Here is a 25,551-nt window from a genome sequence, read left to right on the forward strand (position 1 = left end):
TCTCTCGAAGACCTGTTTACTGTCCATGGCATCAGTCTGTTGTGAAAACTTAAAGGTTGTGATCGGGTCACTCTTCACTCTTCTCTCTTTCTTAGATTTAGTACCGTTTTTTGTTGCTTTCCTCTTGACTTTCTCTTTCGTTGTGGTGACAAAACTTGAGAATCCTATTCTAGTTTTGGTCTTATGTAGGACGTGAAGAGCTTGCTGAATATTTTCTTATCCATAGATGCAATGCTGAAATATACAAACAAACAGTTGGTCTCCTTAACTGTTCTCCTGAAATGGGACTTTGGCATTATGTTAGGGACGGTGTCGACTCCCATGTCTTTCTCACACGGATTCCTGTGGCTTGTAGCCTGCTAGACGGTAGTCCATATATTTGTGAACGTGTGACCACTTGGTATTTTTGTGCGTTGCTGAGAGAGAGAGACGTTTACGTTCGTGTTGCCCCGTTTCTTAACATTGTACATATGTATCATGTGTGCACACACATACACACACATAGAAGTCAAAACGTAGTACATGTACACAAGGCTAAGAGACGGGGCAACACAAGTTTAAAACTCTCTCCCCCAACACACAAATAGTAGTCACACAAACACATACATACATTGTTTCCATCAAAGTCAAAGCATTGCCTAAGTTGTTGATGTTCGAGTTGATGGAGGAGGAAGTGCTATATCGAAAGTCACCACCTTTCATCAGCTCCACAGAGTGTAAGGATTCCGGTGGTAACACATTCGTCAAAAGCTGTGGCTCTCAAGCACGTACGTCCTCTTTCAAAGTTATTGCAGGAGACGATATGATCTTAGAGGATATGACGGCCTCCCGGTCCCTGGCCTGAGCGTCATACTTGGCGAAGGGAAGTCCGCAGCGTTGGCGTTCAGGTTGAAACAGGAGGAATACCACGTCGGAACTCACGGCCTCCTGAGGGAGAATGGAACAGGAGGAGCTCCGACTTGGTGGAACTCCTGGCCTCCTTCAGGAGAATTTAACTGAAGGAAAACCTGGTGGAAGTCTCAGCCTCCTGCAGGAGAATTTAACTGGAGGAGGACCTGGTGAAACTTACGGCCTCCTGCAGGAGAATAGAATTGAAGGAGGACTTGGTGGAACTCCTGGCCTCCTGCAGGAGAACTTAACTGAAGGAGAACCTGGCGGAAGTCCCAGCCTCCTGCAGAAGAACTTAACTGGAGGAGGACCTGGTGAAACTTACGGCCTCCTGCAGGAGAATGGAATTGAAGGAGGACTTGGTGGAACTCCTGGCCTCCTGCAGGAGAACTTAACTGAAGGAGAACCTGGTGAAAGTCTCAGCCTCTTGCAGGAGAATAGAACTACAGGAGGACCTGGTGGAACTCCCGACCTTCTGCTGGAGAAGGCGAGGCGACTGGAGTCTTTCTTTTCCTCAATGTTGAGATGATGATGATGATGATGATGCAAGAGGTGTATGTGAGGCGGGATGCTGTCACTCGTCACGCATCTGTAAAGTGAAAAGTTATCTTCGTGCTGTCCAGAATAATGGCCAACGTGAGGTTTTTACTTAGAAAATACGATATATATATATATATATATATATATATATATATATATATATATATATATATATATATATATATATATATATATATATATATATATTTTTTTTTTTTTTTTTTTTTGCCGCTGTCTCCCGCGTTTGCGAGGTAGCGCAAGGAAACAGACGAAAGAAATGGCCCAACCCACCCCCATACACATGTATATACATACGTCCACACACGCAAATATACATACCTACACAGCTTTCCATGGTTTACCCCAGACGCTTCACATGCCTTGATTCAATCCACTGACAGCACGTCAACCCCTGTATACCACATCGCTCCAATTCACTCTATTCCTTGCCCTCCTTTCACCCTCCTGCATGTTCAGGCCCCGATCACACAAAATCTTTTTCACTCCATCTTTCCACCTCCAATTTGGTCTCCCTCTTCTCCTCGTTCCCTCCACCTCCGACACATATATCCTCTTGGTCAATCTTTCCTCACTCATTCTCTCCATGTGACCAAACCATTTCAAAACACCCCCTTCTGCTCTCTCAACCACACTCTCTTTATTACCACACATCTCTCTTACCCTTTCATTACTAACTCGATGAAACCACCTCACACCACATATTGTCCTCAAACATCTCATACCCAGGACATTCACCCTCCTCCGCACAACTCTATCTATAGCCCACGCCTCGCAACCATATGACATTGTTGGAACCACTGTTCCTTCAAACGTACCAATTTTTGCTTTCCAAGATAACGTTCTCGACTTCCACACATTTTTCAACGCTTCTAGAACTTTCGCCCCCTCCCCTACCCTATGATTCACTTCCGCTTTCATGGTTCCATCCGCTGCATAATCCACTGCTAGATATCTAAAACACTTCGCTTCCTCCTGTTTTTCTCCACTCAAACATACCTCCCAATTGACTTGTCCCTCAGCCCTACTGTACCTAATAACCTTGCTCTTATTCACATTTACTCTCAGCTTTCTTCTCTCTCACACTTTACCAAACTCAGTCCCCAGCTTCTGCAGTTTCTCATCCGAATCAGCCACCAGCGCTGTATCATCAGCGAACAACAACTGACTCACTTCCCAAGCCCTATCATCCACAACAGACTTCATACTTGCCCCTCTCTCCAAAACTCTTGCATTCACCTCCCTAACAACTCCATCCATAAAAAATCAAACAACCACGGAGACATCACGCACCCCTGCCGCAAACCTACATTCACTGAGAACCAATCACTTTCTTCTCTTCCTTCACGTACACATACCTTACATCCTCGATAAAAAACTTTTCACTGCTTCTAACAACTTTCCTCCCACACCATATATTCTTAATACCTTCCACAGAACATCTCTGTCAACTCTTATCATATGCCTTCTCCAAATCCATAAATGCTACATACAAATCCATTTGCTTTTCTAAGTATTTTTCACATACATTTTTCAAAGCAAACACCTGATCCACACATCCTCTACCACTTCTGAAACCACACTGCTCTTCAGAAATCTGATGCTCTGTACATGCCTTCACCCCCTCAATCAGTACTCTCCCATATAATTTCCCAGGAATACTCAACAAACTTATACCTCTGTAATTTGGGCACTCACTCTTATCCCTTTTGCCTTTGTACACTGGCACTATGCAAGCATTCCGCCAGTCCTCAGGCACCTCACCATGAGTCATACATACATTAAATAACTTTACCAACCAGTCAATAGTACAGTCACCCCCTTTTTTAATAAATTCCACTGCAATACCATCCAAACCCGCTGCCTGGCCGGCTTTCATCTTCCGCAAAGCTTTTACTACCTCTTTTCTGTTTACCAAATCATTCTTCCTAACCCTCTCACTTTGCACACCACCTCGACCAAAACACCCTATATCTGCCACTCTATCATCAAACACATTTAACAAACCTTCAAAATACTCAATCCATCTCCTCACATCACATCTACTTGTTATCACCTCCCCATTAGCCCCCTTCACTGATGTTCCCGTTTGTTCCCTTGTCTTACGCACTTTATTATCTCCTTCAAAAACATCTTTTTATTCTCCCTAAAATTTAATGATACTCTCTCACCCCAACTCTCATTTGCCCTCTTTTCCACCTCTTGCACCTTTCTCTTGACCTCCTGCCTCTTTCTTTTATACATCTCCCACTCAATTGCATTTTTTCCCTGCAAAAATCGTCCAAATGCCTCTCTCTTCTCTTTCACCAATAATCTTACTTCTTTATCCCACCACTCACTACCCTTTCTAATCAGCCCACCTCCCACGCTTCTCATGCCACAAGCATCTTTTGCACAAGCCATCACGCTTCCCTAAATACATCCCATTCCTCCCCCACTCCCCTTACGTCCTTTGTTCTCACCTTTTTCCATTCTGTACTCAGTCTCTCCTGGTACTTCCTCACACACGTCTCCTTCCCAAGCTCACTTCCTCTCACCACTCCCTTCACCCCAACATTCTCTCTTCTTTTCTGAAAACCTCTACAAATTATCTTCGCCTCCACAAGATAATGATCAGACATCCCTCCAGTTGCACCTCTCAGCACATTAACATCCAAAATTCTCTCGCGCGCCTATTAATTAACACGTAAACCAATAACGCTCTCTGGCCATCTCTCCTACTTACATATGTATACTTATGTATCTCTCTCTTTTTTAACCAGGTATTCCCAATCACCAGTCCTTTTTCAGCACATAAATCTACAAGCTCTTCATTTCCATTTACAATACTGAACCCTCCATGTACACCAATTATTCCCTCAACTGCCACATTACTCACCATTGCATTCAAATCACCCATCACCACAGTCACACAGAGCGCCAGGTTAGGGTGTCAGCAGTTGGCATCAGCCCAAGGCGATGGTGCAATGCCGGCCACTCGGCCAGCGGGAATCACACGCTTGAACTAGACTGCGCGTGGTTCATCCTCAAACAGATAATGATACTGACCGTTCAGCCCACTGACGAGTGTACCTTGCAGACCAAAGTTGCTATAATGAGCTATGTTCCTGTGGTACGCTTTCATATAATATATATATATATATATATATATATATATATATATATATATATATATATATATATATATATATATATATATATATTGGAAAGGATGACAATTTTGCGCGTGATCAAGTACATTCCTAAGAGTCCACGGGGAAAATGAAACACGATAGGTTCCCAAGTGCACTTTCGTGTAATAATCACATCATCAGGGGAGAGACAAGAGAGAAATATAACAGTTAGTTGATATACAACGAAGAGACGTAGGTAGGACGCCATTTGGTAAACATGCATGTTTACCAAATGGCGTCCTACCTACGTCTCTTCGTTGTATATCAACTGTTATATTTCTCTTGTGTCTCCCCTGATGGTGTGATTATTACACGAAAGTGCATTTGGGAACATATGTTTCATTTTCCCCGTGGACTCATAGGAATATATATATATATATATATATATATATATATATATATATATATATATATATATATATATATATATATAAGCATACAGAATATTTTCTTTAATATCATGTTTGTTAAAGATCAGTACATATGTAACACTCACTAGCTTTCTGTTTTTTTTCTTACCACACGTTTTGCTTTATCAAATATAGTGTGCATTACATGTCCTATGTTTATTTTCACTTTATTTTTGAAATACACGAGACGTTTCGGGCACACGAACACTGCCCACCTTCACTCAAAGTCATTATAAATGATCCAACACAACATAAGGAACAAAACAGGAGTCCATCGCTTCTTGAAGTGTTACAAATGAGAGCGGTGACGTAGACAATATGTTGATCGGTGGACCGTGTTCCCCTGGAGGTCATGCGTGGTGGTGTGGTCGGGAGGGGGGTCAAACTTGTTGGGCCGACTGATGTAGAGGGGGAGGGAGGAAGGAGAGGGGTGGTTGCCAGATGTCTCTGCACCTGAGGAAGTTCTTTGGAGGTAGAGAGTTTGGTCATTGGGGGGGGGGGGGGGGGGGGGTTAATTGTGGAGTTTGGTCATTTGGTGTCGGGGTAGAGAGTAATTGTGGAGTTCGGTCATTTGGCGTGTGGGGGTAGAGAGTAATTGTGGAGTTTGTCCTGTACTTTGCTGACTTACGAAGGGATCATATTGTCTAATGTATATGGCTTCTGTTATATGTAGACTTGTAATAAGGTCATAACAATGTTCCAGTATCATCGTGTTCTCAAGTAAGATGCTGACGAGTGAGATCCATGTTGTAGTTTCATGCGTAGTTGTGAGCGTCCGTTTTCATGTGTCAACCTACAACTGAGTGATGTAGTTGTCATCCCGATGTAGTTCACGTTAGATGGAAGATCACAACCTTCAACTGGGCAGGAGTGGTTGTAAACTATATTAGATGGTTGTAGAAGGTTATCATTCTGTTTAAGGTTGTTTAACATCATGTTGTTAATAGTTTTCTTTTCCTTGTAGTAAATGACATTGAGACGGTCTTCAGCGATGGTGTAGACGATGGTCCTCTTTGTCATCTCCTTCAGTATACGTTTGCCTGTCTGATAAGCAGGAGACATCTGGGTCTTGTAGAAGGCTTGATGAACAGTTCCACGTTGGCTATTTGGCTGTAATCATCTGGTCGAGCTTGAGAGAGAGAGAGAGAGAGAGAGAGAGAGAGAGAGAGAGAGAGAGAGAGAGAGAGAGAGAGAGAGAGAGAGAGAGAGAGACATGTGTCTTATCAATAATTTCATCAAAACAGTTGACTAGAATTTGCTTGGCTCGTGATTTCCTTGGTGTAACAAGTCCCAGGATGAACAGGAGGGTACAAGTGTTCATCATGGTATTAGGGTGAAAGGAGGGTACAAGTGTTCATCATGGTACTAGGGTGAACGGAGGATAGAAGTGTTCATCATGGTACCAGAATGAAAGGGTGTACAAGTGTTCATCATGGTACTAGGGTGAAAGGAGGGTACAAGTGTTCATCACTGTACTAGGGTGAAAGAGGGTACAAGTGATCGCGATAGTACTAGGGTGAACGAGTGTGCAAGTATGCATTATGGTACTAGGGTGAATGGCTGCACAAGGGTGAACGTACATTTATGTGCTCAGTATTAGTCTCATGATTATGAAAACATTTCCTTTTCTTCTCCTCGACTTGCATAACTGATAACTCTACTCTTTCACACATTCTAATTCTGTTTCTTTATAAATATTAAGGAACACACTTGCGAAAAGTCCCTAAACATTCCCAGAAAATTTAATAGTTAAGTGTCCCCACATAGTGTGTTAACGTTTTCTTTACTTCTGGACGGTATTAATTTTCTCTGAAGTTCAAACACTTGCAGTTTACCAGACGCAGGAGAGGTTCTTACGATACATACGCATATTTGCATAACATATTTGATCACCAAGATATGAGCTGAATACATCTTTAAAAGTGTGTGTGTGTGTGTGTGTGTGTAAGTTTCGTAAATGTCTATGATGAATAAACATAAATGGTCTACGGATTTCCGTGTTGTAACGGATAATGTTCTTGACCGTAACACATTCATAAGACGCCCAGAGTCAAACGCGTTGGTTCGCATCCAGCTTGCACCATTCGGTCCACAGTCAACTCAGCTGTTTATCCACACATAGGTGTCTGTCGATTGAAATGGGTATCTGGCTCAGATTAGGATATATATCTATCAAACTATTCGCCATTTCCCGCGTTAGCGAAGTAGCGTTAAGAACAGAGGACTGGGCCTTTTAGAGAATATCCTCACCTGGCCCCCTTCTCTGTTCCTTCTTTTGGAAAATTAAAAAGAAAAAAAACGAGAGGGGAGGATTTCCAGTCACCCGCTCGCTACCCTTTTGATCGCCTTTTACGACACGCAGGGAATACGTGGGAAGTATTCTTTCTCCTCTATCCCCAGGGATAAGGATATATGTGTATATATATATATATATATATATATATATATATATATATATATATATATATATATATATATATATATATATTGGAAAGGATCACAATTTTGCGCGTGATCAAGTCCACGGGGATAATGAAACACGATAAGTTCCCAAGTGCACTCTCGTGTAATAATCACATCATCAGGGAAGACACGAGAGAAATATAACAGTCAGTTGATATACAACGAAGAGACGTAGCTAGAAAGCCATTTGGTAAACATGCGATTGTCCAAGACTGACAACGAACGTATCATAAACTTATTATGTGGACAAGAAAGTGAATTGTTTACAAATCTTATCAACAATAAAGTTATCCAATTTGTATAGACCTTCACTCTCTCTCTCTCTCTCTCTCTCTCTCTCTCTCTCTCTCTCTCTCTCTCTCTCTCTCTCTCTCTCTCTCTCTCTCTCTCTCTCTCTCTCTCTCTATCTATATATATATATATATATATATATATATATATATATATATATATATATATATATATATATATATGTCTGTTGACAAAAAAGATATCTCAGAAACGCGGTATTATCTGTCCCCTGGCGGCGAAGTTCCAAATTAAGCCAACAGCCGAGTGCCTCACCGAATATTACATAGAATCATCCCATCCTCGTTACGAATAATCATTTCCTTACCGCGTGATTCCCGAGGAATTCCCAGCACCAGTAACGGAGAGGGGCGGTGGCGGGAATCCGTTACCGCAGGCAACGGGCCGACGCGCGCGCTCGCGCTGGAGAGCGTCTGTGGGAGCCCAGTTAGCGAGCGACCGTTACACCTGCTGTGCTAACCATCTGCTGTAAAATATTTGTTAAGCCTATTAGCATTTCATGCTATAGTGTGTATACCGTCTTACGGTACCCGTGTACCGGAGTCGTTATGAGAGCGAGGCTGTACGTATAGCGTAGACTGTCACACGGTATCCGTTATGAGAGCAAGGCTGTACGTATAGTGTATACTGTCATACGGTATCCGTTATGAGAACAAGGCTGTACGTATAGCGTATACTGTCATACGGTATCCGTTATGAGCACAAGGCTGTACGTACGTCTGTGTGAGTGAAGGCGCTGTCAATTCTTCAAGTATGGGAGCATCCGCTTGGGCAGCGTGTTGTGGAATAGGCTGTCCACCTAAGTGCTTCGGGGCTCCATGAACACCCACGCTAACCCGGTCAAACATTTTGCGAGTGTGGTCCCTCTGCCCTAGCCATGTGCTGTGTTTTACACCTGAATATATATATATATATATATATATATATATATATATATATATATATATATATATATATATATATATATATATATATATATATATTATCCCTGGGGATAGGGGATTAAGAATACATCCCACGTATTCCCTGCGTGTCGTAGAAGGCGACTAAAAGGGGAGGGAGCGGGGGGCTGGAAATCCTCCCCTCTCTTTTTTTTTTTCTTTTTTTTTTAATTTTCCAAAAGAAGGAACAGAGGGGGCCAGGTGAGGATATTCCAAAAAAGGCCCAGTCCTCTGTTCTTAACGCTACCTCGCTATCGCGGGAAATGGCGAATAGTATAAAAAAAAAATATATATATATATATATATATATATATATATATATATATATATATATATATATATTTATATATATATATAAAATATAAAAATATATATAATTATTATTATACTTTGTCGCTGTCTCCCGCGTTAGCGGGGTAGCGCAAGGAAACAGACGAAAGAATGGCCCAACCCACCCACATACACATGTATATACATACACGTCCACACGCGCACATGTACATACCTATACATCTCAACGTATACATATATATACACACAGACATATGCATGTATACACATGTACATGATTCATATTGTCTGCCCTTATTCATTCCCGTCGCCACCCCGCCACACAGAGTGACAACCCCCTCCCCCCGCATGTGCGCAAGGTAGCGCTAGGAAAGACAACAAAGGCCACATTCGTTCACACTCAGTCTCTAGCTGTCATGTATGATGCACCGAAACCACACCTCCCTTTCCACATCCAGGCCCCACAAAACTTTCCATGGTTTACCCCAGACGCTTCACATACCCTGGTTCAATCCATTGACAGCACGTCGACCCCGGTATACCACATCGTTCCAATTCACTCTATTCCTTGCACGCCTTTCACCCTCTTGCATGTTCAGGCCCCGATCACTCAAAATCTTTTTCACTCCATCTTTCCACCTCCAATTTGGTCTCCCACTTCTCCTCGTTCCCTCCACCACTGACACATATATCCTCTTGGTCAATCTTTCCTCACTCATTCTCTGTATGTGACCAAACCATTTCAAAACACCCTCTTCTGCTCTCTCAACCACACTCTTTTTATTACCACACATCTCTCTTACCCTTTCATTACTTACTCGATCAAACCACCTCACACCTCATATTGTCCTCAAACATCTCATTTCCAGCACATCCACCCTCCTCCGCACAACTCTATCAATAGCCCACGCTTCGCAACCGTATAACATTGTTGGGACCACTATTCCTTCAAACATACCCATTTTTGCTTTCCAAGATAACGTTCTTGACTTCCACACATTTTTCAACGCTCCCAGAACTTTTGCCCCCTCCCCCACCCTATGATTCACTTCCGCTTTCATGGTTCCATTCGTTGCCAAATCCACTCCCAGATATCTAAAACACTTCATGAGAGTTGGGATGAGAGAGTATCATTAATCTATAGAGAAAATAAAGAGAAGTTTTGGAGGGAGGTAAATAATGTGCGTAAGACAAGAGGACAAATGGGAACATCGGTGAAAGGGGCAAAAGGGAAGTGATAACAGGCAGTGATGTATTGAGGAGGAGGTGGAGAGGGCATTTTGAAGGATTTTTGAATGTGTTTTATGACAGATTGGCAGATGTAGGGTGTTTTGGTCGGGGTGGTATGAGAATTGAGAGAATCGTGGAGAGTGGTTTGGTGAAGAGGGAAGAGGTGGTGAAAGCCATGCGGGAGAGGAAATCTGGCAAGGCAGAGGGAGTGGATGGTACTGCAGTTGCATTTATTATAAATGTATTGCTTGTGTTCTTATTTGGTTGGTGAGGATATTTAGTGTATGTATGGATCATGGTGAAATGCCTGAGAATCAGAGGAATGCATGTATAATACCATTAAATAAAGGCAAAGGGTATTAATGTGAGTGCTCAAACTACAGAAGCATGAGTCTGTTGAGTATACCTGGAAAATTGTATGGGAGGGTATTGATTGAGAGGGTGAAGGCATATACAGAGCATCAGATTTGAGAGGTACAGTGTGGTTTCAGAAGTGGTAGAGGATGTATGGATCAGGTGTTTGCTTTGAAGAATGTATGTGAGAAATATTTAGAAAAACAAATGGATTTTTATGTGGCATTCATGGATCTGGAGAAGGCATATGATAGGGTTGATAGAGATGCTCTGTGAAAGGTCTTAAGAATATATGGTGTGGCATTGAAGCTACTAGAAAACGTGAAAAGTTTTCATCAAGGGTGTAAAGCGTGTGATCGAGCAGGAACAGTGACTGGTTCCCAGTAAAAGTCAGTCTGCGGTAGGGATATGTGATGTTACCATAGTTGTCTAATTTCTTTATGGATGAGGTGGTGAGGGAGGTAAATGCAAGAGTTTTGTAGAGAGGGTTGAGTATGCAGTATGTTGGGGATGAGAAAACCTGGAAAGTAAGTCAGTTTTTGTTCGCTGATGATACTGCACTGGTGGCTGATTCGAGTGAGAGTCTGCAGAAGTTGGTGACTGAGTTTGGAAGTGTGTGAAAGGAGAAATTTTAGAGTAAATGGTCATGAGAGCAAAATTATTAGGCTTAGGAAAGTTGAGAGATAAGTTAATTGTGGTGTAAGTGTGAATGAAGAAAATTTTGAGGAAGTAAAGGGAGTGGACTTTGCAGCGAATGGAACCATGGAAGCGGAAGTAAGTGAGAGGGTTGGGGAAAGGGCGAAGGGTTCGGGAGCAATAAGGATTATGTGGAAAAAGAGAACGTTATCTCGGAGACCAAAAATGGATATGTTTGAAAGAATGATAGTTCCAGCAATGATATATGGTTCTGAGGCATGAGCTATAGATAGGGTTGTGTGGAGGAGGGTGGATGCAATGGAAATTGAATGTTTGAGGAAAATATGTGGTGTTAGTTGGTTCGATCGAGTAAGTAATGAAAGGGTAAGAGAGATGTGTGGTAATAAGAAGACAGTGGTTGAGAGAACAGAATAGAATGTATTGAAATGGTTTGGATACATGGAGAGAGTGAGCGAGGTAAGGTTGACAAAGAGGATATATGTGTCAGATGTGGAGGGAACAAGGAGAAGCGGGAGACCAAATCGGAGGTGAAAAAGAGTTTGAGCGATCAGGTCACTGAACATGCAAGAGGGTGAGAGGCTTGCACGGAATAGAATAAATTGGTACGATGTGGTATACTGGGATCAATGTGCCGTCAGTGGACTGAACCAGAGCATGTGAAACGTTCGGTGTAAACCATGGTAAAGTCTGTGAGGCCTGGATGTGGAAAGGGAGCTGTGGTTTCGGTGCATTATACATAACAGCTGGAGACTGAGTATTAGCGATGTGGCCATTCTTCGTCTGTTTCCTGGCGCTACCTAGCTGACGCAGGGGGTGGTATGCTGTTTCCTGTTTGGTAGGGTGGTGCCGGGAATGGATGAAGGCGAGCAAGTATGGATATGTACATGTATATTAGGACTGATCGTTTTTACACTTTTTTTTTTTGATTACTTTTTTGGCTACACGTTTGGTTTGATGCTTCCGTAATCAATGTCATTAGGCGTTCTACTGTCTGTGTGTAAGGCATGGCGTATTGAAATGATCATTTTCAATGGGACAGCCACCTTTGACGGCATTCGAGATTGCTCCGTCTCCATTTTCCCCCAGCAAGGCAACACTTGTCAGAGCCAGACCTGCAGGCAACACTCGTCAAAGTCAGACCAGCTGGCAACGCTCTTCAAAGCCAGACCAGCTGGCAACACTCTTCAAAGCCAGACCAGCTGGCAACACTCGTCAGAGTCATGTTCATGTTGCTCAGTAACACAAATTAACACTTGTATTCTTGTTTTACACTTGTTCTTTTATGCTTGGAGTTGTAAGAGGGTCGTAACGTGTAGCGTTCTCACCAGGTACCAGCAGGGGTCGTGCTGTGGGTCGTGGCCACACTGGCGTGTCCTCGCCTTGCCCTCGCCACCCTTGAGGACTCCCATGAACCGCTGGAGCCCCAGGAACGCCAAACTCCTGACGAAGGTGACGAAGAGACGTATGAGGAGCTCCCTGATCCAGAACACTTACGCAGACGACCAGTCTGGCGAGGACCACCGAAGGATACCACGATGTCGAAATCCCCACCTCACCAGGACGTCCCTCATCTCTACGACCTCTACACATCCTCCCTAGACAGTCTACAGCGCGAGAACCTACTACCTCGTCACCCGGGGTCGAGAGAGGTCTTGCCCCGGGTATATCAGGACATCCCTGGGGTGGGTCAGGGAGGAGGCAGGAGGGCCATACAGACCATGACAGCCCAAGGAGTCCTGGACTATCCTGGGCTCTCCATATTCCACCCGGCCCAGGTCAGTCCTGCCGCTTCTCTTGTTAACAGTGGCTGAAGTGCGTTGCTCTGCGAGTGCGAGTGTGTGTTTCTGTGATCAACTGTTGGTATGATACGGGTAGAATGTTCTACACTTCAACGTCCCCGTCTCTTGAACTTTCTCGACTGTCAAACAACTTTCTAACTCCCTGTATGCTGTCAGCGTTCATAATGTCATTTCATCACAGTTTATTCCATTTCATCTACTACTACGATGATTTAAATGTATCCACACAGCACAAAAACGATCTTTATACTTTCAGAGTTACGTGATATGACATAAGGACGAAAGAATCTGAGAGCACACCAACCTTTTGAAGTTAAAAGGTGATCATTCTGAGACTTATCGTTCACTGGTGTAAAGATCATTTTTCTGGGCCTGAAGCTATGTAGCTGAAGTCTGGGCCGGAAGCTAAGTAGCTGCTATCTGGGCCTGAAGCTATGTAGCTGAAGTCTGGGCCGGAAGCTAAGTAGCTGCTATCTGGGCCTGAAGCTATGTAGCTGAAGTCTGGGCCGGAAGCTAAGTAGCTGCTATCTGGGCCTGAAGCTATGTAGCTGAAGTCTGGGCCGGAAGCTAAGTAGCTGCTATCTGGGCCTGAAGCTATGTAGCTGAAGTCTGGGCCGGAAGCTAAGTAGCTGCTATCTGGGCCTGAAGCTATGTAGCTGAAGTCTGGGCCGGAAGCTAAGTAGCTGCTATCTGGGCCTGAAGCTATGTAGCTGAAGTCTGGGCCGGAAGCTAAGTAGCTGCTATCTGGGCCTGAAGCTATGTAGCTGAAGTCTGGGCCGGAAGCTAAGTAGCTGCTATCTGGGCCTGAAGCTATGTAGCTGAAGTCTGGGCCGGAAGCTAAGTAGCTGCTATCTGGGCCTGAAGCTATGTAGCTGAAGTCTGGGCCGGAAGCTAAGTAGCTGCTATCTGGGCCTGAAGCTATGTAGCTGAAGTCTGGGCCGGAAGCTAAGTAGCTGCTATCTGGGCCTGAAGCTATGTAGCTGAAGTCTGGGCCGGAAGCTAAGTAGCTGCTATCTGGGCCTGAAGCTATGTAGCTGAAGTCTGGGCCGGAAGCTAAGTAGCTGCTATCTGGGCCTGAAGCTATGTAGCTGAAGTCTGGGCCGGAAGCTAAGTAGCTGCTATCTGGGCCTGAAGCTATGTAGCTGAAGTCTGGGCCGGAAGCTAAGTAGCTGCTATCTGGGCCTGAAGCTATGTAGCTGAAGTCTGGGCCGGAAGCTAAGTAGCTGCTATCTGGGCCTGAAGCTATGTAGCTGAAGTCTGGGCCGGAAGCTAAGTAGCTGCTATCTGGGCCTGAAGCTATGTAGCTGAAGTCTGGGCCGGAAGCTAAGTAGCTGCTATCTGGGCCTGAAGCTATGTAGCTGAAGTCTGGGCCGGAAGCTAAGTAGCTGCTATCTGGGCCTGAAGCTATGTAGCTGAAGTCTGGGCCGGAAGCTAAGTAGCTGCTATCTGGGCCTGAAGCTATGTAGCTGAAGTCTGGGCCGGAAGCTAAGTAGCTGCTATCTGGGCCTGAAGCTATGTAGCTGAAGTCTGGGCCGGAAGCTAAGTAGCTGCTATCTGGGCCTGAAGCTATGTAGCTGAAGTCTGGGCCGGAAGCTAAGTAGCTGCTATCTGGGCCTGAAGCTATGTAGCTGAAGTCTGGGCCGGAAGCTAAGTAGCTGCTATCTGGGCCTGAAGCTATGTAGCTGAAGTCTGGGCCGGAAGCTAAGTAGCTGCTATCTGGGCCTGAAGCTATGTAGCTGAAGTCTGGGCCGGAAGCTAAGTAGCTGCTATCTGGGCCTGAAGCTATGTAGCTGAAGTCTGGGCCGGAAGCTAAGTAGCTGCTATCTGGGCCTGAAGCTATGTAGCTGAAGTCTGGGCCGGAAGCTAAGTAGCTGCTATCTGGGCCTGAAGCTATGTAGCTGAAGTCTGGGCCGGAAGCTAAGTAGCTGCTATCTGGGCCTGAAGCTATGTAGCTGAAGTCTGGGCCGGAAGCTAAGTAGCTGCTATCTGGGCCTGAAGCTATGTAGCTGAAGTCTAATTCTGAAGCTAAGTAGCTGCTATCTGGGCCTGAAGCTATGTAGCTGAAGTCTGGGCCGGAAGCTAAGTAGCTGCTATCTGGGCCTGAAGCTATGTAGCTGAAGTCTGGGCCGGAAGCTAAGTAGCTGCTATCTGGGCCTGAAGCTATGTAGCTGAAGTCTGGGCCGGAAGCTAAGTAGCTGCTATCTGGGCCTGAAGCTATGTAGCTGAAGTCTGGGCCGGAAGCTAAGTAGCTGCTATCTGGGCCTGAAGCTATGTAGCTGAAGTCTGGGCCGGAAGCTAAGTAGCTGCTATCTGGGCCTGAAGCTATGTAGCTGAAGTCTGGGCCGGAAGCTAAGTAGCTGCTATCTGGGCCTGAAGCTATGTAGCTGAAGTCTAATTCTGAAGCTAAGTAGCTGCTATCTGGGCCTGAAGCTATGTAGCTGAAGTCTGGGCCGGAAGCTAAGTAGCTGCTATCTGGGCCTGAAGCTATGTAGCTGAAGTCTGGGCCGGAAGCTAAGTAGCTGCTATCTGGGCCTGAAGCTATGTAGCTGAAGTCTGGGCCGGAAGCTAAGTAGCTGCTATCTGGGCCTGAAGCTATGTAGCTGAAGTCTGGGCCGGAAGCTAAGTAGCTGCTATCTGGGCCTGAAGCTATGTAGCTGAAGTCTGGGCCGGAAGCTAAGTAGCTGCTATCTGGGCCTGAAGCTATGTAGCTGAAGTCTGGGCCGGAAGCTAAGTAGCTGCTATCTGGGCCTGAAGCTATGTAGCTGAAGTCTGGGCCGGAAGCTAAGTAGCTGCTATCTGGGCCTGAAGCTATGTAGCTGAAGTCTGGGCCGGAAGCTAAGTAGCTGCTATCTGGGCCTGAAGCTATGTAGCTGAAGTCTGGGCCGGAAGCTAAGTAGCTGCTATCTGGGCCTGAAGCTATGTAGCTGAAGTCTGGGCCGGAAGCTAAGTAGCTGCTATCTGGGCCTGAAGCTATGTAGCTGAAGTCTGGGCCGGAAGCTAAGTAGCTGCTATCTGGGCCTGAAGCTATGTAGCTGAAGTCTGGGCCGGAAGCTAAGTAGCTGCTATCTGGGCCTGAAGCTATGTAGCTGAAGTCTGGGCCGGAAGCTAAGTAGCTGCTATCTGGGTCTGAGGCTATGTAGCTGAAGTCTGGGCAGGAAGCTAAGTAGCTGCTATCTGGGCCTGCAGCTATGTAGCTAAAGTCTGGGCCGGAAGCTAAGTAGCTGCTATCTGGCCCTGAGGCTATGTAGCTGAAGTCTAATTCTGAAGCTAAGTAGCTGCTATCTGGGCCCGAGGCTATGTAGCTGAAGTCTGGGCCCGAAGCTAAGTAGCTGCTATCTGGGCCTGAAGCTATGTAGCTGAAGTCTGGGCAGGAAGCTAAGTAGCTGCTATCTGGGCCTGAAGCTATGTAGCTGAAGTCTAGTTCTGAAGCTAAGTAGCTGCTATCTGGGCCTGAGGCTATGTAGCTGAAGTCTGGGCCGGAAGCTAAGTAGCTGCTATTTGGGCCTGAGGCTATGTAGCTGAAGTCTGGGCCGGAAGCTAAGTAGCTGCTATTTGGGCCTGAGGCTATGTAGCTGAAGTCTGGTCCTGAAGCTAAGTAGCTGCTATCTGGGCCTGAAGTTAATTGGCTGCAATCTGGCCGTGAAGCTATGTATCTACATTTTGGTCCTGAAACTGTGTATCTGCTAGCTGATTCTGAAGCTATGTTGCTTCTATCTGCACCAGAAAGCTTTTCAACTGTTATGTGGCCCTGAAGCTACGTAGCTGCTACATAACGCCAAAGCTAAGAAGCTATTATATGACCCTGAAGTCGCATAGCTGATATCTGGCCCTGCAGCTATGTAGCTGCTATCTGTCCCTGAGGTTATGTAGCTGCTATTTGCCCCTATTCTTGTGTAACTGCTCTATCTACCCATGAAGCTATGCACCTTCTCTCTAGTCCTGAAGCTATTTAGCTTCTATCTATCCCTAAAGCTAAAGCTATGTTGCTGCTGTCTGGCTCTGAAGCTGTGTAGCTGCTACCTGGCTACCTAAAGCTACACGTGTGGCTGTCATCTGTTCCTGAAGTTATATAGCTGTCGTTTGGCCCTGAAGGAAGATGGCTCTCATTCTATGCAGTGGAAATCTGTAAATACGGCAGTAAGTAGTACAATGTTTTGCCACTGGAGAATGTGTAGGTGAGAGAGACCTCTCAGCGGAGTGTTGGAACCTCCCTCGCGGTCAGTCTGGCGCTGGACTTCGAAGTTCGGCAGCTGAGGTGACCTCTCAGCGGAGTGTTGGAACCTCCCTCGCGGTCAGTCTGGCGCTGGACTTCGAAGTTCGGCAGCTGAAGTGAGGTTCCTCTGTGGTCATTGTCCACACCTTCCCTTGAAGTCCACCACGCAAGTCCCCTTCACCACTACCACCATAGCCTTCCACAAACACCGCAGCTCACCACCACAAGCACCCCAGCTAACCACCACAAGCACCCCAGATTAGCACCACAAACACTCCAGCTCACCACCACAGGCACTCCAGCTCACCACCACAAGCACTCCAGCTAACCACTAGCACTACTCCAGTATCGTTTAGTGTCCAGTAATTTGTTTAGTGTAAACTTGTATTCTGTTGGATTGTTGTTTTTTTTGCAGTACAAAGAAGAGATCAGAATCTTCGTGAGTGTATATTGCAAGAGGAAGCAAGACGACATATTTCAAGTAATCGCTTTGTTATTTCAGCGAGGGAGGTTGTCTGGAGGGCGTCCTGCTCAGCGCCGCCCGTCCCCACAGTTGCTCGAGCCCATCCACCGCCCACAGGCTCCACACCGCCCACAGGCTCCACACCGCCCACAGGATCCGTACCGTCCAAAGACCCGACCCCGACCAAAGGCCCCACCCCGCCCAAAGGCTCCAACCCGACCAAAGGCTCCGCCTCGCCCACAGGCTCCAACCCGACCAAAGGCTCCGCCTCGCCCACAGGCTCCTCCCCGACCCAAAACCCCGACCCGGCCTAAGGCTCCGCCCCGCCCACGGACTCCATCATACCCGTACCGCCCAACCTCACCCCCGACTGTCCCCCCAGCCCCGATCACCGTCACCCCAGACCCCCTCAGCGTGCATAACGTGGCAGGTCCGCCTTACTTCGACACCGTCCCGCCCGGAATCCTCTCACGGGACGATGAGGTCACTACACCCTCACCTGCCACGACCTCCTCACCCACCACCACCGTTCGTAGCTTTACGTTCGTGAATCTTATATTCCTTAAAGAATGCCTTTTTAGAAGAAAAAGAAAAAAAATCTATTTCTTCAAACAGTATTGTTTATTGCTTACACGTTGCTTGTATCTCAAACGATGCTATGAAAATGTTTGAATGAAACCTATTCATTTTCTTTCTCATCATGCGAGTAATTCTTTCATTCCTAATTCCACTTGTCATTGCAGTCCTGGCAGCCTGTGACGCCTTCCAGACCGAAGTGGTCGTACACGCCGGCGTCCGCCAAGCCATCCGACGTAACCTCTGGAGATAAGGAGAACCTCTGGAACGCCAACCACAACACTGGCGAAGACTCCGCCTGGGACGACGGGATCTCCTGGAACAGCAGTGCCGACGATGACTGGTACATCACTTGGAACCAGCGATGGAATCATGGCTGGAATGACTGGAGCAACAAGCAGGAGACTGGAATCTCGAACAGGAAGGACTCCTTCCTCCTTCCTTCCTATGGCTTCCCATCTGCCTCAGACACGTACCAGCGGAACGATTGCTACCGCCAACACGACTACGATGTGCCTCTCTTGCAGCCGACGGTGGACAGGTTCTCAACTCCTCCCTCACCTCACCACAGATACCCTACGACCCCAGGAGCAAAATGGAAACACCATGACTCATATTTAACGAAGAGCAGACATCCTGTAGCGCCATCAACCATCAGCGGCTATCCTGAAGCAGCAACTTCAACACGGAGATACACTGAAATGCATCTGGCAAAAGCCAGATACCCTGAACATCCTTTGATAAAGAGCGGATACTTCGAGAGATTTCTTACAAGAAGGAACCCTGGAACATCTCTCGCGAAGACCAGACACCCTGAGACGTCGTTTGCGACAAAATCTTTGTCAAAGAACAGAGACCCTGAGCCACCACCGCCGTCAGTAAACACACAATATCCAGTGGACCTGATAGAGGACGAGCGGCCATCAAGGAGGCCAAACCCCCCAGCGAACCGCAAGAACGAGGCGTCAAAAGTGGAACGTCCGAGACTGATGACGGCAATGACAACGAGAACTCGTGGAAGACCTCGGTATCCTGAAGAGGCTATGATGGCCTCGGCAGTGTACCCCACCAGGAGGAGAAGACCTGGAGTGGCTTACGAGACCATTGAGGTAAAGGACTCTGGCTACCTAACTAAGCCAAACACGAATTTATCATTACCGTTCATTCTTGTGTCATTTATTTCGGTAATTAATTTCACTCAGAATATCTTACTAGTCATGATAATTGCATGATTATATACGGACACCATTATCGAGTATATTGTTATAGTAAAGGGTTATTCTTTTTTCATTTTTTTGAAGACAATACGTACTAGGGAATCTTGTGTTTTCCAGCGTTTATAAAACCGTGTTTTCTATAGGATGAACTGTCCTCCCTGCCTGAGCTGGTGGCAGCCGTGCAGAAGCGACCCTCCCCCACTCCAGGTAAGTTACCTTCTCTCCCCCTGGCCAAGGCAACGACCCTCCCCCAAACCAGGTGAGTTCCCCCCTGGCCAAGGCAACGACCCTCCCCTACGCCAGGTGAGTTCCCCCCTGGCCAAGGCAACGACCCTCCCCCACACCAGGTGAGTTCACCCTGGCCAAGGCAACGACCCTCCCCCACACCAGGTGAGTTCACCCTGGCCAAGGCAACGACCCTCCCCACGCCAGGTGAGTTCCCTCCTGGCCAAGGCAGCGATCACTCCCCCACACCAGGTGAGTTCCCCCCTGGCCAAGGCAACGACCCTCCCCCACACCAGGTGAGTTCCCCCCTGGCCAAGGCAACGACCCTCCCCCAAACCAGGTGAGTTCCCCCCTGGCCAAGGCAACGACCCTCCCCACACCAGGTGAGTTCCCCCCTGGCCAAGGCAACGACCCTCCCCCACACCAGGTGAGTTCCCCCCTAGCGCCTCGTGACGAAAGGACATTTTTCTTAAGCCTATAATCTTCTAAGAATGAACGTCCATATATATATATATATATATATATATATATATATATATATATATATATATATATATATATATATATATATATATATATTATAAGTCTATAATCTTCTATGAGGTGGTTGTGTTGTTATCAACATTGCTGTAGGTCCACCAAGAGACTATTTACTGGCGTCTTTCCTTGAGCCAGAGGTGAGTACACGTTGGGGACATGACGTGACGTTCCTTATGTCTGAGCTGCTAGTTCTGGTGACATCTAGAAACCGGTATTGTGACTATGATTTTACTGACGTCGATTATGTGGGTCGAGGCATTGCTAGCGTCGATTATGTGAGTCGAGGCATTGCTAGCGTCGATTATGTGGGTCGAGGCATTGCTGGCGTCGATTATGTGGGTCGAGGCATTGCTAGCGTCGAGGATGTGGGTCGAGGCACTGCTAGCGTCGTGGATGTGGGTCGAGGCATTGCTAGCGTCGAGGATGTGGGTCGAGGCATTGCTGACGTCGAGGATGTGGGTCGAGGCATTGCTAGCGTCGTGGATGTGGGTCGAGGCACTGCTAGCGTCGAGGATGTGGGTCGAGGCATTGCTAGCGTCGAGGATGTGGGTCGAGGCATTGCTAGCGTCGAGGATGTGGGTCGAGGCATTGCTAGCGACGAGGATATGGGTCGAGGCACTGCTAGCGTCGAGGATGTGGGTCGAGGCATTGCTAGCGTCGAGGATGTGGGTCGAGGCATTGCTAGCGTCGAGTATGTGGGTCGAGGCATTGCTAGCGTCGAGGATGTGGGTCGAGGCATTGCTAGCGTCGAGGATGTGGGTCGAGGCACTGCTGGCGTCGAGGATGTGGGTCGAGGCATTGCTAGCGTCGAGGATGTGGGTCGAGGCATTGTTGTGGCGTGGGGCAGGACACGTCTGCAACCCTCCCTCCCTCCCTCGGGCAGGCAGTAGCGTTACAATAAAGGCAACGTTCCAACCTCCCCGGAGGCCTTGCTCACCGCTTGACACCGAGGTTATCGAGTGGTGGTGGCGAGGTTGGTGTGAGGTGTGAGGCTAGAGGGGCGTCAGTGGGAGTGTGTGGGGCTCCGTGTTGGTGACGAAGTTTGTGAGGACTCTTGGCAAGGAGTCCAGTGAGGAAGTACGCTATTGGCTACAAGTATATTCTTGTTTTCTTTCGGACCAGTAGCGTATTGGGTCGCTTGTGATATGGACCCTCGACTGCCAGGGGGTCTCATTATGGCCGTCAGCAATTTATGATCACCACTTGAAATATCTTTAACAGCTTAACTACTTGTTAAAGATATTTCTATCCTCTCACTGGGTACATGACCCGTGGCTTACCACTGAGGCTACTTTAAGGTAGGTATGCACTAGAGGGGGGATGCCAGACGTTGCTATATCATTCATATTTCTCCCATATTTCATAAAAGATTTGATATTGATACATAAAGTTATTTTGTACACACAGTTATCGCGTGCAAAGCGACAAAATTTGGTCAAAGTACAACTGTCTTCATAAGCCCTACACATGATTAAAAATAAATGGTATTAAAAAAAGATGCCAAAGGCCTTAGGAAAATTAAACTTTTCATGACGTTGTGGAGGGAGAGGTTGGGTTTCTGATGCCAAGTGTTGGTGATGGTGGAGGATGAGTTACACAAAGTAGAAGGTGATATTCCGTCTTATTCAAGAGATCATACAGCAGAGACCACGTACGGTGTTTTAAAAACATCAATCATAAGTTGGAAAAAGAAGTTTTGTGAACGTTTAATACAGACGTGTTGTCTGCCATTGTCCGTCCAAATGTGAGGAGTGAGATGAGAAACGTATCAAGACGGAAATCAGAGCGAGAGACCTGATTCTGGCGTTCCCATTAGAGATCTACGGTTGCTCGTGTGGTGTGTGGAGGGTAAAATGACCGTGTTATCGAGCAATCAAAGCCATGCAGTCCATCACAGACGATTGACGTCATCGTACTTGCCAGCCAGTGTTTACTCTCCGTCATGGCACCAAACCAACACATCCTGGAGACGCAAGTGAGGCAAGCGATCATGAGAAGCGCAGGAGACCCATGGTAGGATGTTCCACTCCTTGGTGTACCCCCTGGCATCTACAGCCTACCTCACACACACACACACACACACACACACACACACACATGCTCACAAATGAATACTTGCGGTAAGACACATATGGCGAGGCCAAGTTGGTAACATGACTCAAGCCAAAGACTGTAGAGTAACTCATAGCGGTAATTGAAGCTCCCTCAACGATGAGGTTAGATCATAGCCATTTAGAAAGTAATGAACCTTTTCTCAGATGCTGCACAGCCCATAAGTAGGAGCTGAGGGCACGAGTAGGCATTAGCCAGTGGTAATTCGTATCACCAGCGCACAGAAATTCAATCTTTGATTCGCTATTTACAAAAGGGATGACCGTGTGATGAGAGGTGGATAGTGTCACTATGTGGGAACGTCCTATATTGTACATCGTAGTATGTCGATTAGTGCATCCTGGCCGTACACATCCACCAACGGTGAAATAGAATCTCTAAAACCTTCGTTAGGTGTTAAGGATGATTGTATGACCATATACACTCACGCTATGAGTGTGGGACATGACAAAGAAGTACCTGGCTTGTTTTGAACAACCTGAGGTGAGCTTATATTGCTTTTCAGCGAGTGTTAAACGTACTGAACGCGTTTCTTTTCTTTTTTTAAGTCTTCAACAAGGGTTATCAGCAGGTGTTAAACGTTAGCGGCTGAACACAGTGTCATCCCCAGTGTAGGTAACGCAGTGTGGACCGTAATTCCTGTTGAATAAATCCAAAGTTCCATGCGCAGTGTTGGCTAGGCTGTCCTGCTGGTGCCTGGCCGAGAAGCTGACGACATCAACACAGCTTAGAAAGCTTAAAATACCACGGTTAATGATCAAAGCTTAACACCATGGTTAATACTGAGGTAATTCCCTTTTAATTGGACTTAGGCTTAACTGGAGCACCATGATCTGTTGCTGGCGCTCCTGTTGTATTCTGTTTGGACCATGTGACCCTTGAGGCAACGGTATAGTTCGGTATGAACTCGTTCTTGTGCTGAACACTTCAAGACATACAGGTCCCCCTGCTGTTGCGACGTCACCAAGAAGTGTCCACACCTCACGAGGAGAGAGTGTTTACCTCAGAGTGAAGAGACGTAATTGCAAGCGACGCCTCGGTTTTACGGCGCTACGCTGCTCTTTTTGTGGAGGTTCGCTCACATCAGCTGGTGTGGCCGTCATCACATCCCCTCACACCAGCTGGTGTGGCCATCATCACATCCCCTCACATCAGCTGGTGTGGCCGTCATCACATCCTCTCACATCAGCTGGTGTGGCCATCATCACATTTCCTCACATCGGCTGGTGTGGCCATCATCACATCCTCTCACATCAGCTGGTGTGGCCATCATCACATCCACTCGCATCGGCTTTTATGGCCATCATCACATCCCCTCACACCAGCTGGTGTAGCCATCATCACATCCCCTCACATCAGTTGGTGTGGCCATCATCACATCCCCTCACATCAGCTAGTGTGGCCATCGTCACATTCCCTCACATCGGCTGGTGTGGCCATCATCACATCCCCTCACACCAGCTGGTGTGGCCATCACATCCCCTCACACCAGCTGGTGTGGCCGTCATCACATCCTCTCGCATCGGCTGGTGTGGCCATCATCACATCCCCTCACACCAGCTGGTGTGGCCGTCATCACATCCCCTCACACCAGCTGGTGTGGCCGTCATCACATCCCCTCACACCAGCTGGTGTGGCCGTCATCACATCCCCTCACACCAGCTGGTGTGGCCGTCATCACATCCCCTCACATCAGCTGGTGTGGCCATCATCACATCCCCTCACACCAGCTGGTGTGGCCATCATCACATCCTCTCGCATCAGCTGGTGTGGCCATCATCACATCCCCTCGCATCGGCTGGTGTGACCATCATCACATCCCCTCACATCAGCTAGTGTGGCCATCATCACATTCCCTCACATCGGCAGGTGTGGCCATCATCACATCCCCTCACACCAGCTGGTGTGGCCATCATCACATCCTCTCACACCAGCTGGTGTGGCCATCATCACATCCCCTCACATCAGCTAGTGTGGCCATCATCACATCCCCTCACACCAACTGGTGTGGCCGTCATCACATCCTCTCGCATCGGCTGGTGTGGCCATCATCACATCCCTCACATCAGCTGGTGTGGCCATCATCACATCCCCTCACATCAGCTGGTGTGGCCATCATCACATCCCCTCACACCATCTGGTGTGGCCGTCATCACATCCCCTCACATCACCCCTGTCTGTCTGTATAATACGCCTCTAGTGATGATGATAATGATGATGATGAAGATAATGATGATACATGCAAATACGAAGCGACAACTTAATTTTCCATTCAAAATTACTAACCACAGTTTTCAAATTTATAGTAATTTTGATATGAAGTGGTGGTTGAATTCGATTTCTTTGACCAACTTTACAGATAACTAGTTGAAGGAATATATAAGTTTTTTTCTTAGGTCTTGATCTTAAATTCATTCCTATTACATTAGTGTGGGTCAGGTCCAGAGAACGACGCATCTGTTGTAGGAATCAGTGTGGCAGAACCTGGGTGCCAGACCTCACGCTCCTGCAGGCGAGCAAGGCTTGTGTGTCAGGTAGGCAACGGTAGTCCAGAGAAGGTTGTGATGTGGTAGGTCCACCTTCCCGTGTCCACCTGGTCCTGCAGGTAGTGGTCCACTCTGACCTGTCCTGCAGGGAGTGGTCCACTCTGACCTGTCCTTCAGGAAGTGGTCCACTCTGTCCTGGTCCTGCAGGTAGTGGGTCACTCTGGCCTGGTTTTACAGGTAGTGGTCCACCCTGGCCTGGTCCTGCATGTAATGCTCCACTCTGACCTGGTCCTGCAGGTAGTGGTCCACTCTGGCCTGGTCCTGCATGTAATGCTCCACTCTGACCTGGTCCTGCAGGTAGTGGTCCACTCTGGCCTGGTCCTACAGATAGTGGTCCACTCTGACATGGTCCTGCAGGTAGTGGTCCACTCTGTCCTGGTCCTGCAGGTAGTGGGTCACTCTGGCCTGGTCCTGCAGGTAGTGGTCCACTCTGGCCTGGTCCTGCAGGTACTGGTCTACTCTGGCCTCGTCCTGCAAGTAGTGGTCCATTCTGGCCTGGTCCTGCAAGTAGTGGTCCAAACTGGCCTGGTCCTGCAGGTAGTGGTCCATTCTGGCCTGGTCCTGCAAGTAGTGGTCCACTCTGAAC

At 47.1% G+C, this 25,551-nt stretch overlaps 1 protein-coding gene across 1 annotated transcript in view; it reads left to right on the forward strand.

Moving 5' to 3' along the window:
• The window catches only part of LOC139765737 (uncharacterized), a 47,149-nt gene that overhangs the window by 15,985 nt on the left and 5,613 nt on the right, over positions 1-25,551 (forward strand). The window contains 5 exon segments of the mRNA XM_071693554.1: positions 12,603-13,004; positions 13,006-13,134; positions 17,702-18,277; positions 18,493-19,434; positions 19,686-19,749. Of these exon segments, the coding sequence (XP_071549655.1) occupies positions 12,603-13,004; positions 13,006-13,134; positions 17,702-18,277; positions 18,493-19,434; positions 19,686-19,749 (2,113 nt within the window).

The sequence above is a fragment of the Panulirus ornatus genome, chromosome 55 (genome assembly GCF_036320965.1).
Source record: "Panulirus ornatus isolate Po-2019 chromosome 55, ASM3632096v1, whole genome shotgun sequence".
Taxonomy (NCBI): domain Eukaryota; kingdom Metazoa; phylum Arthropoda; class Malacostraca; order Decapoda; family Palinuridae; genus Panulirus; species Panulirus ornatus.